The 21,369-nt window shown below is 43.5% G+C and overlaps 1 protein-coding gene across 1 annotated transcript in view; it reads left to right on the forward strand.

Moving 5' to 3' along the window:
* Positions 1–21,369, forward strand: part of LOC131284977 (coiled-coil domain-containing protein lobo) — a 48,609-nt gene that overhangs the window by 22,029 nt on the left and 5,211 nt on the right. The window contains exons 2-4 of the mRNA XM_058313835.1: positions 13,304–13,498; positions 16,892–17,919; positions 17,981–18,047. Coding sequence (XP_058169818.1) covers positions 13,304–13,498; positions 16,892–17,919; positions 17,981–18,047 — 1,290 coding nt within the window. The remainder of the gene's footprint in view (positions 1–13,303; positions 13,499–16,891; positions 17,920–17,980; positions 18,048–21,369) is intronic.

The raw sequence follows: 21,369 nt of genomic DNA on the forward strand, positions 1-21,369 counted from the left end.
CGACCGGCGAGGTTTTTGCATTTGACAAACAACACAATTTACCAACGAAACGAAACAAGCCCTCGCTGGAGCCGGTGCGAAGTGAGCAACCAAACGAGAGACACCGGGAACGATAGAACGGGGGAGCTTTACGGGGTGTCGCAGGACTTTGTTGGCGCAGAAGGATTAAGAAGGAAGTAGTTGGGCAATTGGGTTTCGGTGGCCTGTGCACTGAAGAGGGACCGCATCCGAGGGAGGGTAGCCAGCAGCCGGCGTCGGCTTCGTCGTCGTCGACGTAGTGCGTACAAACAACAACGGCTGGCACCGAAAGTCGTTTGGCGTGACGTTGAACTCCCAGACCGTGAGTTTGGAGGAGAGCTTTTCGCTGGCGAGCATAATTCCCAGCAGCAATCGTTGACCGCGTGTGCGTGTGTGTGTGTGTATCCGGATGTCTCGTTCGCTCTCGCGGTCGCTGCGTTGTGCACCTTTAGCCGCATCGGTATGCTCTTCCGTGCTTGCCGGCAGCATACTTTTTTTTCTCTTCGATTGCACCGTTCTGTTCTCCATTTACCTTCCATCATTGGGCCAGTTCGAACATTTGGCAACCGTGCTGCTGCTGGCAAGCGCGCCGACCGCAGCCGCATCCAGCGCGACACTGCGGGCGATTTTTTCCGTTCTTTCTTCCTTACTTTTTTGTTAGTTTCACTGCAGTTTTTCAACCCGTTTTTGCCCCACGCCAACCCCTTCGATCGTTTGGTTTTTCTTTTGTTTTTTTTTTTTTGTTTGACAACCACCTCCCCGGCCGTCATTGACAGCGAATGATGCGCGAGGAGGAAGTGAATACAGAAAAAAATAAAGCAAAAAGGAGGCATTTGGCTATGTGGCACTTTTGAGGACACATTCGGCGCATTTCGCCGCGAGCCCGGAATCGACCGATCACGGGCGAAATGGTAATTTGATCCCGGGATTGACGTTTCGTATGACCGTGGCTCGTCTCGTTGGTGCGTTTGATTGACGCGTTCCGATGAAAGCTGATGAGCCCAGGATGCACTTGCCCGAACCGTCTGCTCGGAAGCCCGGAGCTGTAAGCTACGATTTCGTTTTTTTCGTCTTTGTTCAATTCTAATAAACGACACAGGATGGTTTTGAGACAGCAAGAGCTTTGTCCTTAGATTCGACCTGCGTATGTAAGCGATGCTTAAACATAAAACCAATGGAACAGATTAAATTATAACAATAAATTCAAAAATTTCGTGGCTTAAGATGAAATAGTTCAAGCGAGATGTTTTTTCGTAAAACTACTTAACTTTAAACAACTTTTTTTTCAAACGTATAACTCCTGTAAATTTTTAAGAGTTTGATAAATATAGCTTTTATAAATATAGCTTATAGTTTACATTCAAAGCTATAAATCAATCAATCTCAAGTGCCGGTACATCAAGGTTTCACCAAAACGCTAAGCATTTCTTCGAAATTTCGCAAAGGAATCTTGCACAAATGATATACTATTTGCAATGTTTCACTAGTCAGTGGGCGAAAATTGAAGATTTGAGTATCTGAGGAGTTAGAAACGCAATTCACAATGTAAGTATCTTAGGAATTAGAAACGCACTAAGTAGGGATTTGCTTTGGAATCTGAACGAAGACCTGGCACTTTGTACCCTAGACTTGATCGAAGCTTGAGAAAAAAGGGTGGTTCCGTACGAGATAGGACCAAAAGCTGGGAGCCTCCAAAGGGTACCATCAATCGAGCAAACAATACAGTTCTAACAGTTCTACAATAAATTGCTCCATGCGTTATCATGGACAATGAAACCTACGCCAAATTTGATTATAAGACCATTCCGGATGATCGGTTCGACACGGTTCGTACTGGGCAAATTATGCAAGATGCCACTAAATCACTTTAAACCGAAAATTTTGTTCAAAATGAACTGGGTTGGCAAGTAATTTGCGAGTGTAGAATGCTTTGCGATCCATTTATGACAACCGATACAATAACAGCGGAAGTCAGAGAATGCTGGTCCTACTGCGACACCTACTTTCTGAGATTCCATGAATATAATGATCCGGTAATGTTTTAACAGAATTTAGCATTAGTACGTTAAGCAAAAATTATGAAAACGTAATACAAATCCAACGGACTGGAATTCGTATCAAAAGAGCTGAATCCGCAAAATAGTTCCAAAGTCCAACCCATAAAAATTATGTGAGAACCGACAAAATATATTTACGACAACATGTCAAAGCAGCAGTTTCTAGGAATATTAAAGGACCAGCAGTGAAAAGAAAACTAGGTTTCCTCTAAACACAAGTTCGTATAATTTTTTCAAATCGTTTTTTGACATACTTGATCACCCTATAGTAATATAACTGGTTGGAAAGTTATTTAAAAACTGCTAAAAGTAGCAGGGGAGAAGTTGAAAACTTATTTGGTTCATTCAAAGAGTTCATATATCCTACGGTTCTTTTTCGAATTTAAATACATTGTAACAAATTGCAATCATAAACACTTTGGAAAATGGAGCATTCAAAAAACAAACTGATTGAAATGCCAACCAATCAACATTGACAGTGCGATGGGCAACGATCCCAAATATGTGTTACAGAATCCTCGGAAGCATGATTAAGTGGTTACTTCAATCGTTTGCAGCGAAGAAGAATTCCTTTCCACTGTCTTGCGCTCGACGCATTCCAAGACCGGCGGCTCGGGGAGCCCATCCGCGGAAGGGCCACACACACGCAAACGCCCTACACTCACTTAATCTTCCCCCGGACCGAGCACGTGGCGGGCCTATTAGCACATATTTTGAGCGACAGCATTTCCGAAGCCGAAGATTGTCAGTAATGCCGGCATCTTCACGCCTTTCGCGCTGTTGCGGTGCAGTTCGAATAGTTTCACCAGCCCAACATTTCTTCACACAAACTCCTCCGAGCCAAGAGGACACCAGTTGATCCTTGACGTTGAGCTGAGGCAGCGCTTGCATCAAAACGGTTCGCTTCTGTACGTGTGTTTGTGTTTGTGTGAAGTGTACTGCAACGGACCGGCTAACCAACCAATTTCCCATGCCACGCCGGTCGCGCAAAGTCGTCCTTTCGGTTTCGCTTCCGGTCTGCCGTCGACGTGGTCCAAATTTATGTACATCGTTGATTGCGAGCACAAACTCGAACAAACTGCTTCCATTCTTCACCCGTGGAATGCAGGCTGGCGGTTGGATGGTGGCGGCGGGAGATGTTTAATAGTTATTTCCCTTTCCCCTTCCCCGATGCAACCGTCAGCGTCATCTTCTTCCTAATCATCATCATCATTATCGTTCACTCAATAGATTTCTGTGCCCTTTTACCAGCTGTTTGTGGACTGTCAGTTGTCCAAGTGCATCACAGGTTGACTTACCAGTGTCACGGAATGTTGTTTTATGTGTTTACCACGCAGGAAATGTCAATCAAATAGAAATCTTTTATACAAACTTTTTACTCCCGCATTTAATGATATTTTTTCGTTACATTTAGCATTTGTTTTTGATGGTATAATCTCTGAGCTATGATGGAAATCACAAACGAAAAAAGCATTGGCATTAAGAGTTCCTTCAACATTCGCCCGTCAGCCATCTCAAACACCACTTGTTGCCAGACTTTTCCCAAGTGCGGGAAAATAAATCCTCCGTGAAACTAATCCTCTGCTAATCCGTCTTTCACTTACCTTTTCCGTACCAATCCCTGCCTTTTGGCGCAGGCCAAACATCCTTTTCATTTACCCTGACCTCGATCGTTTGCGTTTTCCCCTCCTCAAGTCGCATCCCTTTCATTCCGTTCCGGCGATGGAAGCAATCAAATAAATATCATAATTACTTGCTTATTAATTACGCATCACAATCGCTTTGCCAACGCCCCGCCGGGAGCGATCAACTCACCCCGGGGCCAACAAGCCTTCCAGGAGTGGTCTCGGAAGCCACCGGACGAACCGGAAACACATACGCACAACTATTAAACACACCACGACCGAACGAGTGAGGACTGTGGAATGTGGGCTCGGCGTTTCACAAAGACGTAGCAGTTTATCATTATTATCGTCATGCTTATCGTCGTCAGCAAGTTTCTCCGGGCGGGCATCGTCTTCGGCTTCGTACGAGCAGCCGGAACATGTGAACGAGGCGGGTGGACGAAAAAGTTTACTTCAAGAAAAGCTCCCTCCCACAATCACACTCTGCATCATCTTCGCCGTCGAGTGTTTGGGGCTAAGCGTACACTTTCCGACACCACAGCGTCAATGCGGAAAGGGAGTCGAAATTTGTTCCGCAAAGTGTCGAAGTATTTTCTTCTCTTTGCCCTGTTTCTTACGGCTGGTGCTGATGGCAACTGTCTTACCCCAAAAGCAAGAGACCACACACACACACACACGCTCGCAGCCGAAAAACGATACTTTGATTTTTATTAACCGACAAACAATAAATCATTTCGCTTTTCGCTTTTGCTTATATTTGATTCTTTTCCGGTCGAGCCCACGTCGGCCCTTTCCTCGATACAGCATGGGATACGTTTCGAGCCATAACCAATGCCACCACTACTGCCATTTCGATTAGTGTTGAAGATTCGTCGCTCGTTGTGGCAAACAAGTATATTTTTTATGCTTTAGGGATGACAAAAAATGACAAGGGTATTAAAAACGATTACTTTTACACAATGAATTCAAATTTCCGGAAAAATGTGTGTGTCATTTAATTATGAATAATCCTAGAACTTCCAGAGAAAGTTTACATTTAAAAACTCCATACGTTATGATAGATTTAGTAATAGCTAAATGTTAATTGAAAGCAAATTACAAAGTGAACAATTTGAACTGAATTGAAAATATTTGTTTTTGTCATGATGGGTAAGTTTTTCCCAATTATGCTGAAATTTGGCATGGATATTCAAATTTATTGTAAGTTTGAAATTGCATAAATATTCTGATTTCAAAAGGCAGCTTTCTAGTTTAAAAAAAAACAAGATAATGCTGGCAAATAAAATTAAAAATTTCAGATTAATCATGAAGAAATAACATAAGTTTACAAACTGTTCCAAAATTAAGGCGATGTCTTTCGGTAAAACGGATATGAAGTGACAATTTTTGAAAATCCAAGATTCCCTAGCCTAGATCTAAAATATCCTCCTCTAGATCGAAAATAACACGTGTTATAAATTTATAGAAAAAATGCTGTCTTACAACAACTAGATAACACATTTCCGTAATTCACAAGACGAAGAGATGCTTATACATTACTCTATAATTAAAATAACTTAAAAGATAACTGGGCAAATCTTAACGTTGCTGTTATTTGTTATTGAAGCCTTTAGCATTCGATCACAAAAACATATGCAAATTTAATATACGGCTACTGCTCAAGCAGTGTAATTACCAAATCGAAGGCAATAGAAAGCAACGTCTCAAAACGACACCTACGTCTTTTCATAGACAACAGGTGAGAAAGTGCTTAGATACCGGTAACAATCAATGGGCGTAGGACTCCTACTGCAGACGTTTCTTAAAGACCACAAGAAAAAGAAACCAAATCTCCAAGTTGAGGAAGGTTACGATGCCCGCCAAGACGTTGCCCTCCGATGGAAGAAAGAAAACATCCGGTAAAGGATGGCTCCGGTCGAAGGATAAGGAAATCAAACTGCTTGAAGGGGAAACGGAAGATAGAGCAAAAGGATACGGACTGAGTTTGTTGTCTTGTTGAGGGTGGGAGGTTTCTAACTCCTGCTTGTACTGCCAGTCTCTTTCCTGCTACCATTCGACACTGGGGGCGCATTCGTCTTGGCCCTTCTTAAAAAGCGGGAAAACTTTCCATGAATGAATTCCGCCTGGCGCAGGGAAAACGGGTCGAAAGAGACAACGAGGTGGATGGGGGCTTGGAGAATCTTCGGAAAATCCCAAACACGGATGCATGGATGTGTTCGTGACACCCCCTATCTTCCAACACAAGCCCTCTCGACACCACGTGGTTGTATGTTTATGTGCTCCGAACCCGGGCGGTTCTTTTGCTAACTGTTCGTTTTTATTTTCTACCAACTTCCGCCCGTCGTACCCAAAAGGGCCAAGGGCAAGAAAGAGCCTTGAAATGAGGGCATCACTACCACCACCGCACAATCATTACGAGCAAGCAGTCAGGACAATCGAGAAGACATCCGGCAGCAGTCTTGTTCAGCCGAGAGACGAAAGCAACTTGCCAAAATCGAGCAAGGCAAGGCAAGGAAGGTTGGAAAGATGCTGGCAACAACAACGGAAAATCCCATAAAACGGAAGTAGACTGTGTGCCAAAATCAGGCGACGAGGGAATAGAAAAAAAAACACGAATGGGAGGTAGAGAGAGAGAGAACGAATGAGATTCTATGTACAGAAAAGCCATAACATTCGCATTCGCTCGGGCGATATAATTTTATTTCCATTTTTATATCTGTTTTTACTTTTATCTCTCCTTAACACATCATTTTCTCATTGCAATCCCATTTCTTACCTCTCTCGCTCACTCTTTTTTGTACTTTGTTGTTGTTGTTTTTAATTCTCTCTTTTCCTCACCCACCCTCCTTATAGCTTCCATTTGCCGTCCATCTCTCTCGTTAGGTGATCTGTCTGAGGCTGCCTGAAGTCCTTGCAGTTTCTTTATCTGTGGTGTGCTCTACTGAATCCGGCATTTGTTTTTTCTTGTGTTTTTCTATGGCTGTGCCAAAGCTTTTTTCTCACCCTTCCCCTAATCGTCCTACCTTCGAGTTCTTCTCCCTTCGCCGAAGAACTGGCTGGCATAAGCACATAAATAAACGCTTTGCTGGAATGGCTCCATAAACCACCAAACTACCGTTTCCTCGCCCACCTTCCCCGAAACGAAGAGGGGAGAAAATCCGAACCAGACAGGAAAAGACTGGTCCTGAAGAGAGGGAGAGAGACTGTTGGGGAGGGGTTCCAGGGGGAAGGGTTGGCGCATTTCATTCACAAATGCGATTTTACTACCACGGACGACCGGGAGTTTGCTCGAGATCGCCGGTTCGAGTTGTAAAAGCGCAAAACGATGATGCAATGATCCATGTCCGCCCCGTCACAACCGACACCCCCCGGCCGTATGGGGATGGGGATGGGTGCCTTTTTTATGGGTTTTATGCGTGATTCCGTTTTTATGTGAATGGGTTTTCTTTTTTTTCTGTGTGTTGCTTGAAGGTGATCCGGTATACTATAAAAAATAACACACACCGTAAGAAGTGAATCCAACCGGTCTCCTCCTTTTCCGATTGAGATCGCGAAGGGAGGCCAGTATTTGGGGATGCGAAGCGGTAGGATGTGATTTAGCCCACTTAACACCACATTACCGGCGCTGGGTAGCATCATAATAATCCTCGCCCGTGTGCGCGAGAGTACATAAATTTATTATGGACGCCGAAAGGTTGGTCTCCGATACGTTGGCCGCTAAAGGAGGTAAACAAACACCGATAAAAAGGTTTCGTGGAAAAATCGGACCCCACTGTTGAGGGGGAAAAATCTCTGTTCGGTGGAGCTCTGTTTACGCATCGGATCCCGACGGTAGCCATAACAATTATGGCAAGTGCGATCGTTAACTGCTCGGTGAGGTCGTTGAACAGGGACAACGCTTCTGCCTTTCCCTTCGTCACCTCAGCAAACGGAGCCGACCGACGGTTGGTCCTGCTTTGCTGCACACCGCCGGACAAAGTGATACTTTTACTACCGTTTGATGGAGCACTTCTCATAAGCAGTTTCCACGTGGCACGCGGATTTCCATGTCGGTAAGACGTCGGTCGGTAATCGGACCGAGCTTTACGAGTAAACCCGACCATAATCCTGCCACAACATTTTTATACGATCTTTTTCTTTTTTTCGATGCACCGGATGCTGGACGGAGCGCTTACGTCGTCCTTAGAGGTGAAAATAAAACATATCGCCTTCGCCCCGTGCAAAGTAAATGCATTTTCGATGCCTCCCGATGACCAGAAATATGTAGGAACGAAATAAATGGAACAAAACGACAAACCACTTGTTGCATCAAAGCTTTGTGAGGAAATACATTTGCCAGGAGCGGAAACGGGTAGGAGTAAAAGTAAATAAAGGTTTAGAGTACGAGAATAAAAGGACCAAAAACCAACCAGAGAACGTGGGAGTGGAAACTATACTTTCAGAATGAGCTTAAACTTTGGAAGACCAACGTAAGGAGATGGAATTTTTTTTTGCTGCCCTGCAAAAGTTTCATCAATTTATGCTTCTTTCCGTTCCGCTTTGGTCAGTGGGTCAGTTGGCAGTCCAGCAGTCCAGGCCACCGTTTGGCTGTGTGCGATCGTTTGCAGCGCAAACATAGAAGGAAGTAAATAGGATTGTGGTGTCTGCAGCGTACACCGAACCCCGGGCCAGTCCTTGCGCCAGGCGTAGAGTGCAAAGAACTACATAGACTCGCACACACGGAGAGAAAGAGAGAGAGAGAGAGAAAGGGGATTTTTACGGATTTAAAACGATGTGAAATAAAATTCTTCATTCCCTTGCCTTCGTTCTTGGAATGAGGAAAAGACCTTCCAAATCCGGCATAGGATGCGACCTCGTCGGGCTCGCCTTTGGTGAAAGTGGTTGCCTTCAGCGTCGGGGCGCACGGTGGCCCAGTTCTCCAGAGCCATTGGCCGCCTAGCCGTCATGAATGGCCTTGGCACAGAAAATCCAGCGATCCGAGCGGAACCCCGCACCCAGCGAAAATGAAGAAGACCACGGTGTCGGAATTGATCTTCTGCGAACGAACGTCTTCGGAACTACGAACGGCGGATGGTAATTGTACCTGGCACCGAAGGTACACGGCCGTGGGAAGATGGAATTTAAATGTTTCCACATCATTCGCCAACCCAGCACCGCACCTTCACCTCTACCAAGCGGTTTGTTGTGGAGGAGGTTGAAAGGGCAGGCGGAATAAAACAAAACAAAGCAATGGCAGGATCATTTCTGTGTCGAGTTTTATTTTTGCTCCTCCTTTTGTAATCTCCTTTACTCTCCTGTGGGTTCTCCCTGGGAAGGTCAATGTTTTATGTTGCCGTTTTTTATTCTGTTTTTCTTCCTCTGCAGCACATACTTTTTTGCCATTTGCGATTCCTTCCGTACCATCTACCGACCATTGCCTGTTAGAAGTTAGGGCCGTCGGTCACACGGTGTGTCCTTAAATTCAAATAGACTCTTCTCTCTGTTTCTTTTTCGCAAACATGTTTTCTCCCTTGCCAGGCTCAGCTTTTACGGAGTGTTTGTAAATCGATTACTGACCACCCTTAATGTTTGGGCTGTGAGCCTGCCAGCGCGAGCAGGATACGAACTGCAGGAAGGGAGTGCAATCTGAATTTATATTGCAAGAGCCCAACTTTCATGTGCGGCAATAAATCATTTTCACTCCAAGGCGCGTAAGGGTCGACGGTGGAAGGCACTTTTGGGTTTAAGTTCTCGCCTTTTATTGTTATACGATGGCGATGCACAGCTCTGCAAATTGCACTTATGAAGATTAGAAGTGTTTATAAGCTAGCTGTGAAAATAACTCCTGCAATATTAAACATTCAAGTCTCTGCGTAAATGGGATGAACATAGATAATAATAATTTTAAACGTGGCATACGAACCGTCCGATTGATTTGACACAAATACTGCCAAATGACGAGTAAGATATAACATACTGAAGGACAACAGGAATTCAAGGACATGCAGATAGGATATTGGAGGGAACTCACCAGCAATCTCAAACAATGAATGTTGACAATTCATTACGTACCATTTCTTAACGAATCCAATGCTTTTAACACGATAAAATAAATGTTTAAGCTTAAAAAACTTGGCCTAATTTTAAATTAATTGTGGTTTAAAAGCAAAGACAGCCTGTTTTTTATGATTGTTAAGTTAACAATAAGGTCATCAAACAAAACGTTTTTTAATTTATAAACCAAACAATAGTCATAACTGTCAAAACTATTGGTTAACTCATGGATTGTTCAAGTATGTTCATTACTTTTTCGTAAATAAAAGTGATTAGCGTTCAATTCAGCGGGGATTATTTCAAACGAAACAGTTTTAGTTAAGTTATTTGCTTCATGCATGACAAGTTCTATATTCATTGACTAGTAAGGATAAGTATTTCATGCGTGTTTAAGTTTGCAACAACAATTTAGTTTTTTGCTAGAGGTTTGATACAACATGGCGGTTTTTTTCAGAAAGTAGAATCTTCTTTTATACATTTAAATCAATCACGAAATCTTTAACGTTTATTTCATGTAGCTTTATTTTGAAGAAGAGCAATTTTCATACCGTATTTATCTTCACCACTTACCGCTATAACACTTTTGTTCATATTAGTTGTTTTCAGAATTGTTATGAAACTAAAAATTGCTCGGTTTGTCAGTTTGTTTGTTTGGTTCTAAAGATCCTAAGAGCAACTGCCGCAATGGATTGCAATGCGCCACGGCAGTCCACGACATCGCACGACGTCTTAATTAAAATGAACAAAAGGAATAACGCAAAAGCGGAGAGCAAACTAGCGTCCAAAAATCAAAGGTACACTTCATCCAGCCGGCAACCTGAGCGCATACGTTCTTGCCCGTATCGATTCCATCTTCTTCGGCTGATGCCAATTCGCCCAATCTTGCCATTTGCTGGCGCAAAGAAAACGAATTACCTCGACGCCAGGGCGCCCCGAATGTGCTCCACTGCGATTGTTTCATCAACCGTCAATGGCACGATAGAGAAGTGAAAGCAGAAGGTGAAAAGGGGGGAAAAGGAATGCGCATGAAAGAAAAGAAAATCTGCCGCCCAAGGCACTCGAGCTGTGATTTTCCCAATTTTCCTACCCCGGTGCGGGAAACACACGCTGCGGGGAACACCCGTCACAGGGTGAGGTGTCAGCAAACCCGAAAAGCCATCTAGCATGAAGGACGACCAACAAATAGTGCGTGAACGAATACATGAGTATGTGTGCGTGTATGTGTGTGTGTACCAATTGCAATTACCTTAGAAGCGTTTCATTTTCGATTTCGTTCCCGGTGTCGACGTTGTCGTCCTGGTTTTGTCGTTCCGTTCGGTTTTTCTTCTTCCATCCTTCCGAGCGCTTCAATTTTGCTCGAATGGTGCCAAAGAAAAGCCCGAAACGCTGATAAGTTGAAGTGATGTGACGAAACATGTGATATATGTGTGTATATCGGTTTTTCCGACGATAGTTTTCCCAGACGCAATCGAGCACAAGCCGTACCGAACAGGAAATCGTAAGCCATTTTGCAGCAAACGGTTTACATTTCACGCCCAATTCTTAGAGGTTTATTTTTCACATCTTTCCTTCCGTATTGTTTTTATGTTATCAGTGTTTTAAGTGTTTGTAAGGTTATTTTATGATTTTGCAACGAATGTTTTATTTGTTATCTATTTTCATTTCAATTCTAGGTAGGTTATTTTTTTTCTAGTTCTGTTTTATTTTTGTGATTTGTTTTTTAATTTTTTTTTTACAATTGCTTGCTCTTAATTGTTGGTATTTTGTGTTTTCCATTTTGTTCTGTATTTTTGAGTGTTTTGTTCAAATTAGACAATCATATTTTCCACTTCATCTCCAGTGCCCGCTTCCACCATACAAATCATCCAATCACTCGCTTTGAGCGTCTCGAAGGATATCCCCCCTTCCTCCTAGGCTTTCCATCACCTTCCTTTCCACATTCGCAACTGCTCCGCTTGCACGTTCGGTGTCCGTGCGCCTCATATATTGCCTTCGGTACGGATTGCGTATGCTTTCAATTTATCAGCGCCGTTTGGTTTCCACGCCACATCACTCTCATATTGCTTTCCCGTCGCCGCCGAACAGATGGGGGTGATAGTGCCTCCGCATAGCCTCCCAAACCCGAAGAAAAAGCCCAAAAAAGGCTTAAGTTAGTTTGCCCAAGACTTCGAGGTTCGATAATTCACACCAATCGGTCGTTGGAGGATTGGAGAAGGTTTGCGTCAGTGTTTTTTTGTTTTGTTTTTTTTTTTTATTTTTTGTACATTTTGCCTCGATGTGTATGTTCACTTTTCCATGTCGTGAAGGGTTTCTTTTCGAAACGGTTTCTTGTTTTTGCCTTCTTCGTACGTTTATTTGATTCCGCAGCGCATCGTCCGGTTTCGTCGCAGCGCAGGGCAAAAGGATTTCCACACCCAGTGCTTTCCACCCTTCCGTTCTGAGCGCGTTTTCTTATTCAAGGGCGGTGATTTTGTGAGCGCCTTTCTACCCGTCTCACTTTTTTATGCGTTCGGGATTCAATCTCAATCACAAACTCGACAAAACCAAAAAGGATTCCGAAAGGGAATGGCTAAGCAGAAGCGGTGGAGGGGGGGGGGGGCACACAAGTACGCACCGGAGACCCACATCGCACATTCCGCCAGCGAATCCTCCGATGAAACATCAATCCGTAATCCGTTCACCGAGCGCCGACGTTCCGTCGGCGTGGAGATCCGTCATTTCATCATTTTCATCCGAACATTTCGAGACCGTCCGACCGATGGATCGGTCGTCGCCAACGGGCGTGCATTATGCTCTCTGCTTCGTTGCTGCGCTATGCTGCGTGTCCCCCGTGCGTCATTCCGGTAGTTCCCCGTTTTTCCCCTCCTCTGATTGATGTTTTACTCTACCGCGTCTCGAACCCGAATGGGAATACATCCTTTATCCGAGCACGGCGAAAAAATCGGTTCAGTTTTTCCTCCTACTGCCCACCCCCTAGATCCACACGATTGATGTCAAGTACGAGCACGGGGAAAGTGGACACGTGTGTAAAGTAATCGAGGTCTTGATCTCGCAATCTCTTACTTATGCGACCGGAGTTCGGATGCTTGGGAAACACCCCAGCAACTCGGCTAGCGGCCATCGGGGGTCTGTTCGTTTTCCCTCTCATCAACGGCTCGCTTGCGGACAACACCTTGCAAGATTGCTTTCTGTCTTAGCTTGGCGTCCTTCGGCCCGCCTGCCAATGCCCCTCTCTTCCTCGCATGCCTTAATTGACATTCGTCCGGCCCCGCGCTGCTGGCCTTTGGGGAATTTTTCTTTCGTTTTCCGACATGGTTCGGTCAATGGAGCAGTGCACTTTTCTATTCGGGGTAAAAACACCAAAATTGCTGCTCCGTATGTCAAGGAAAACTGGCGCAAATGCTCAATTGGAAATCAAAGTACCAAGAACCTAGCACTAGTACCTCAAGTAGAGTTTTGATTTACCCGTTTTAAACATCCCGTTACTACAACTCTTGCTGCATGCAACTTGTGCTATAATTTCAAAACTAAACAACTAAACTTTTTTTCTGCTGTTTCTCCTCTTTACAGCCAATCCGATTGATTTCTCCCGATGCAGTGCTGAGGCGTCGTCGGGCGAACAGCTTCGAGCTGGCCACCCTCCTGTGCAGCTTCCTGATCGGGAACGGGTTTGCGGCGCTGGTCGTGTCCGGCTACGCCACCCGAGAGGTAGCCAACAATGACCAGCGACGGGTCAGCTGCCCGTTCGTGCCGGAAGAAATTGAGGTAAGAACCAGCAAATTTATAGGCCTCTTAATTTCGTTGAATAATTGTATAAAAAAAAACATTTTAAATGCTATCGATATAACAATTTGTTATATGTATGATTTTCTACGTAAGAATATCTGTATATTTGATAGATTTATAACAAAATTGAATCTACTTCTTCTTGGCTTAACGACCTTGTTGGTCATACCTGTCCCGTTAAGGGCTTACGAGACTTTTTACCCTATGTGTATGTATCAAAATTACTCAAATTTACTTCGAAGGGTCCTAAAATTGAAAATTTATAACTTCATATCAGGTATTAGCAATTGCGGGTCAAAAGTTCTCTTTTCAAGATATCTTACTTATCTATTTTTTCTAGAGATCTTACTGACCTCTTACCTAATGTTTTAATTCTTTTACAATGAAACGCATCAAGGAAAAATCGTTTATACCGCACCAAATGTGCTAATGGGAAGGATAACTAACCTCTTGGTAAAAACAGGCTCCCTCTATACTTAGCTCCAATTTAGCTCATCTCAAATTTCCAACACATTTTCTCTCCTTCCGTTTTGGAGAGCTTACCAGAGGTGCATCATGTTACCCGTGTGTAATGTTTGCGGTCCATACATTGTTCGTGTAGAAACAAACCATCATCAACACCGGATGTTACTGTGGCAAGGCTGAGGCGGAGAGTAACTCAAAAATCTCCCCAGTCTCACACCAATCAAGGATGCAGAAGCCTTTCGCGCCGGAATAAGGCTGACCGAGCGAAATGAAACAAAACTGCCAAGTGACATCCGGTCCTGGTGGCCGGATTCATGGGGCCACGAGGTGATGGAGGATTGAGGGTATGCCCGTTGTATGCGTGTGTCTCTAATGAAGAAGAAATTCACCCTTGCTCCGCTTGGGGGTCTTCATTGGCCGGCAATCCAAAACAAGGAAAGAAACGAACCACAAAAAATGAACCTCGCGACAAGAGCACAAGTAGCACTTACATATCCATCAAAATTTCAAAAATTATTCAAACTATCGGCTAATTTACCTCATCCAAACACACACTTACGCGTGTCCTTGCTCGAGCGGCAACTTCGAGTGAGGCATTAAAAGGTACCAGCAAAGCAATGGCTGCTGCATAACATATGCGCACCACATGTTCGACAATGAATTCCCCAAAACCCCCGACGAGGTGCTGAAGGCGAGGAAGGCGGTAGCAAACCGCGAACCCGCGAAGCTTTTCCCGTTTGTTTGGGTCACACACGACAACAGGAAAAGAACCCTACGGCTGACCCGGCCGTTGAAAAAGGGTTAATGGTTTATTATTATATATTTCTCCTGTTTAAGGTCCCGGTAGCGTCTTGTTGTGTTCCCTGCGTTCGCTTTGAAAGCAGGGCGTGAAGACGAAACGGTGACTTGTAAGTGAGGATTGCTAGGTACCATAAAAAAATAACAACAACATTCATCTTTTTCGCGGGAAGCTAAAGCCACGAAGCATTTCTAGAAGTCAAGGAAAGTAATTGGTAGAGAAAAGAGGAACGGCCGATGGGGTTGATGAGCTATCGTGGATAACGACCAAATATTGCATCGTTTGCTCACGCGAGGTTTAAGAAAATATTCTCATATTGCGGAAGATCTGAAAAAATTGATCTATTGTGCATCAGCGCATCTTTATATTTTTTCTATTTTGAATAATTTGATTTCAAATGTTCAAATCAATAGTAATAATGATAAGCCATGCATTCTTTTCGAATGTGACTATAACTTTTCCAAGTTTATTTGGCTATGGAAATATACGTAACTTGAACAAACTGAACTGAAATTCACAAATTACTTAATAAGTTGTGCTTACTAATAAACAACTAGTTACAACACAATCCAGAGATAGCATTAAAAACACAAAGAATGGCACCAACATACACATAACCAGGAAATGTTTTATGAAATTAACTTGTGCATAAACTTTATTTATGTATTCAATGGATGGATGAGAGTGGAGGGCAATGTGCACATTGCCCATTTTTCGATTAGTTTTCTGCAAAATTAATTTTTAAACATGTTTCAATAAAATTAAGATTCATTGTAAAATAATCAACTTGAAATTATTTGAGTAGTATATTTGTTAAAATTTCCCAAAGTTAGATCCTCACAGGGTTCAATATTTTCTCATACACTTTTGTCATCGTGGAGATCCTAAAGTTTATACATGTTCTACATATTATCTACAAGGAATTAAACTATGTTTACACAAGTAATTGATGTTTTTTTAAATTATTACCATTACCTGTTCAAATAAAACTTTAAAGATGGAATTTTGAAGAATTTTAAAAATTAAGGAATTTAACGTATGTTTTAGGATTGGCTGGTTTGATTTCCACAGCAGATCTTGTCTAAGTCGTTCAGTTCTCCATGATCGAGTGAAAGTCGATAGGAAACGAACTAGACAAAAATCAAAAAGTTTCGTACATAAAACGCCCCCTGCTAATAAGGCCTCAACAAGCCCCACACAATGTACTTAAGACATTGGAGGGCATGTTGTCGAAAAACGTCAGATTTGACGGAATTTTACAATTTATCATTTGGAAAAGCTTGAAAAGACAACCCTAGACAACGAGGAAGAGTAAGCGTTTTTTCGGTGAAACTTAGTTGTCCTGAAGTAGTCGCAGGCTGTTCAAAATAACCGATTGTGATCTTATAGGTCGAAGGATGTTCCGCGCCTGTTATGGTATTCAAGAATAGTACTTTTTATCTAAAAATACCTATTTTTATCTAAAAACTGCGAGGTAAAACACTCTACGTTCTATAATGGGTGGTTTTGCAGCATTTTGTGAAGGCAAACATAGGAAAAATACAGGGAAAAATGATAAGATGTTCAAACTCCATCTATAACCGATAACGGGCAAATTTGACGACTTGTTTTGTCTACAAAGACTGTCCTTTCATCCATTGATCAGTTCACAATCTAATGAATTATTTTACGGAGCCGTATATATGTATGTTATCAAATATAAACAAGCGAAGCATGTCCACTTTAACCCATTTCAATACCACAATCCTTCTAATTTGAGCGAAAATAGCAGTGGTAGTCAGTTCAGTTTCATCAGTTTTTGAAAAATGTTTCAAATTAGTAAAAAAAATGTGTCTATGTTATTCCAAAACATATGCTGTTATAGACCAGTATAAACATAGCTTTCAGTTAAACATAAGACTTTTAAAATCCGACTTGTTGTTATGAAATGATTGATGTTTGAATTTGAATGACACCATGTAGTTAGATAGACTTTCCGATCTATTAAACATCTGGCTCAAACAATATTCATCTATTAAGAAATATGCCTTGTAAAATTAAGAGAAACAAGCGACTTCTTGTAAAAACCAGCACACGGACAAATTATTGATGTACATTTCTGCATGCAGGAAAGCGATGAAGAAGTGAAACCGACGCCGCCAAACAAGTATCAACTACGACAGCCCCCCGACCTCCGCAGTCAGTATCTCCTCACCATCGAGGAAGAAAAGGTGGCCAAATTGCGCGCGGAGGAAACGAACCGGGAGGCGGCGGCTCGCGAAGAGCTGGAGCGGCAAGAGCAGCCACCGCACGATCCGAAGCGAGGCCACCGGGTACATGCGTGGGTTGCAATACTGCACAACGCACCCTGGTGCTACAAGCCGGGCTACCGTGAGTCTACGACCGATCCGATCACGGGTGAGAAGATACGACCTCCGCCGAGTGCCTTCTTTCTCGAGCCGTCGACCGGCTTCCGGCACGAGCCCAGTTCGCCCGACTACCTCGCCATCGAGAGCGTCTGGAACCAGCACAACTACTACGTCAACAAGCAGGACCCAGCGGCCGGCATCGCGGCTATGCGCTGGGACCTCGCGTGCGGTGCCGATTGGGAGCACTTCCTGCCGGGCGAGCCGTACGAGTTGCGCGAGGATTGCGTCATTCCGGAGGACCAGGACCCGCTCACCACGGACGAGGAGATCGAGAAGGAGAAGCACCTGGACCTGCCCGTTTCCTGGGTTCGGCCACTGAATGTCTCGCGGCCAGACTTCGAGCGTCGCTTTCCGGAGGACGGTACCAAGGTGGTCTACTTCAAGCGAACGATCTACGAGCGATTCGCGCCCTACCGCAACCTGATCGGGCTCGTTCAGAGGCTGACGACCTACGAGACGCTCGACTACCAAGGCCCCATCACCCGCTGGGAATGGTACGAGAACCGGGATGATCTTCTGCATCAGGTGCGCATCGACTACCGGACGGACGAGACGGAGGAGCGCTTCAACAAGGGCCGCCCGGACTGCTTGCGATCTCTGCGTCATCGGGCCGCCCCAAACGACGAGTACGTGCTTAAGTTTTTCTACCAGTATCGCTTCGATGCGCTCCGGACGCTCATCTACCATGCGACTTACATCAAGGAACACTACGACCGTCGAGATGATTTGTAAGTTGACTCAGCGCTTCCCGGTCTAAAGCACAAACTAGCCTTTCTGATTACTCCCTAGGCTGCATTATCGAGAGTTCCAAAATATTCCGAAGGACCCCGTCACCAAGGAACCGAGCAAGCTAACGGTAAGTAATTTATGTACTTCTTGGTCTATTAAACATTATCTTCTTCTTCTTCTTCTTCTTGGCGTAACGACCTCTTGGTCATGTCTGCCCGTTAAGGGCTTACGAGACTTGTTTCCCTGTTGTACGTGGATAGTCAGTCCTCTCGTACAGGGGAGGGTCCGGTCTCGGTTAGGATTCGAACCCACGCCGTCGAGGTGGTGAGCCCCGGCGCTCATGGGCCGATTTTTCTAACCGGCGCTACCACTCGGTTGTCGCGGACCCCCCACGATAGACATTATGAATATTCTATTTAGAAATAGATTGATTGTCTGTGTTTTTGACAAGGATTGTTTTTGTGTTTTTAAAAATGTAAAAGCAAATCAACTGAGCTTTCGTTTGCAACGGTATCTAAAAACGACGAAAAACTTTGTTCATTTATTTGATATGTTGCAATGTCTGCAATCAATATGAACCAATTTGAATCCCATAAGCATTTTGCATCACTTCACTGTTCGTTGAACACCCATGATATTTCTACTTAATAATTTTTAGTAACGACATTTAGAACAACGTGTGTTTTGAAAATATAAACAAGCTAAGGTGGGTACTTTCAAAGCTCCACGCTAGAGGACGCTCTCAAGGGCGAATTTCCCGTTTCGCCCGATTCACCCAAGGTGTAGACAGATGGCCCAAGATACAGAAAACACCAAAACCGTTTGAAATGTTTAGAATTTCAATTTTCGATTCAGTTGTTCCGTTTTCTTTGCGAAGTGCTTCTATAAACTAAATGAATATAATTACCCAGTTCTTACCTGATTCGGTCCCCGTTCGGATTGAGGTGTATTCTTTACCTGAAAAATATCATCTAAATAGTTTTAAAAGATAGCTTCTTTGAAGATTGTATTCTTTTTAATTGAGTATGCCTTTGAGCTCTGCTCAATATTGGTCACTTCTTTCGCTTCTTCAAAGCACACGTGTTGGATTAATTACATCGATTCAATCGTTTTCTCGATCGCGACACATGTTGCCTATGCTCAAAGTCAGCAACCGAGCCATGTTGGGTTGTTATGATAATGATGGATATTTATATAGTCTTTTTCGAATGGTTGACTATACACGTATGTGTACACAATGTGCATCTATGAACTCTAAACAAACCAGTCTCCAATCTGACAGGGCGATAATGAAGTTTAAGGATGGCATATTCGAGTGTATAGAATCATTAATAAAAGTCACAAAGGATTGCAAGATGTCATATTCCGGCTTCAAGGTGCGATAACGGAGTTCACAAAGGCGGTCAACGCGTTTCAGCTTACGCTATCCATCGTAAAAGGCTGTATCTCCAGACGCAAATAAAAAATCACAATTGCCAAACCTCGTGTGCTGGACGCAAAACTTTCTCTTATCACACAGAAACTGGAGAAAAATGGAGACATAATCGCGCAAAATAGTGACTCGATTGCACTTACGGGAAAATATCGAGCAAAACCATTGGGTGAATTGCTTCGCGTAATATTACTGAACGAGTTGGCAGAACAAGTGCATCGTATTGAAGATAAGCTTGCCGAGTTTGAATTACGTGTTGAAAAATCGCTCATTGCGTTTAAGTCTAATGTTAAACAAGCTCTGACGTCTCATCTAGAAGAATCGTTGAGCGCGTTTGAGTCTCGTATTGAACTAAAGTAGGCGTCCTTTAAGACTCACGTAAAACATACTTTTTTTTTAATTTTAGAGACTTTGACCTATTCGGTCATTCGTCTCTGAAAAACATACTATCGATACGATAGAGCATCGAGTTGAAGGAAAGTGATCAACGCCAATGGAATGAGCAAGCTAGATGAAATCGAACATAGCCTATAAAATTAATATCAACGGAACATGTTCCGTTGAAAATGAAAACGACATGAAAAACGTCGAAAACGTTTGTAGCCAAGAAACCGGAGTAATTATGAATTTTCAAACCAAACAAACCAGCTGTAGCAAACGATGAACTACCTGGAAGTGTTTCGCAAGGGCGGTTGGAGGACGATTCAGCATCGCTTCAGCGGGGCACTGGACTTCAACAGAAGCTGGCTTGAATGTGCCGAAGGGTTAGGTGACGTCGGGTGGGAGTTTTGGTCCGGTACTGTCCTTCAGATCTTTTAATTATGGTATGTGTTAGAAATAGATGTGTTAGTGAGAGAAGATCTAGCGTTAAGATGGTATGTAAGATTACATGAATAAATGCATTTTAGTCTAAGCTAAACCATCGAAGATAAGCTATCGAAATCACGCATAGAAAATGAAAAGCCCACGTCGATTAGTGTTGAAGCAGTAAACAGCTGTGTCGATTTCGACCGAAAATTCCTATGGCATACGCCTCGATCATACGTTCTCAATCGAAATTACATTGTATTTAGACAGGTCGGGACCTATCGAGAGCGGCCGCAAAAGCAATTGCCAACATCCTCTTCTCCTCCTTCCGTAACGACCTCTGGGTCATGCCTGCCCGTTAAGGGCTTACGAGACTTGTCTCCCTGTTGTACGTGGATAGTCAGTCCTCTCGTACAGGGGAGGGTCCGGTCTCGGTTGGGATTCGAACCCACGCCGTCGAGGTGGTGAGCCCCGGCGCTCATGGGCCGATTTTCTAACCGGCGCTACCGCTCGGCTATCGCGGACCCCCCAATTGCCAACATGTTTCCTTTTAAAAACTGTTTCAACGAAGGCGTATAAAAGTGATTAATGTTTTTATACATTATGTTAAATTATTCGGATTCGTAAACAAATATTGATACCACATACTCTTCGAAATATACTAGGAAAATTGAGCTTGGCACGACGATGCCTGATACCCTAAGCCCGATACGTGAGGCACGGTGAGGCCCGGTGCGTGATGCACAACAAATTAGTAACTCATGCAGAATGTCCCCGAGGATGGTTTGGACCGATGCTGGGTGCAATTTGGTGCCGGATTGGAATGAACAGTCTGGCTGACACTGAAATTTTGCCCAAACATTGATTTCCCTTCGTGTTGAATATAGAATGCTTCTCTTCAGGGTGTCCGTCCTCTTTCAACGACCTTCGTTTCCGACGACTAAGCGGACTTAGCTCGACAAAACGAATATCTGTTTTACGTTTGTTCTCTAACTATGTAATCCACATCATTGGAAACAATGATGCTGTGATTGACATAAACGTCCTTGATTGTTGCATGTAAACATTAGTAAAAACTAGAAATGGAGAAATGGAAGCACACTTAACACGCACAATAAATAATATTTTATAAAAAAAAAAATGGAAGTGTGAAGGGCCAAAACCTTTATCTAGCAAAAATAATATCAACCCAAATTATGCACCTTATCCA

This window comes from Anopheles ziemanni, chromosome 3 (assembly GCF_943734765.1).
Source record: "Anopheles ziemanni chromosome 3, idAnoZiCoDA_A2_x.2, whole genome shotgun sequence".
Taxonomy (NCBI): domain Eukaryota; kingdom Metazoa; phylum Arthropoda; class Insecta; order Diptera; family Culicidae; genus Anopheles; species Anopheles ziemanni.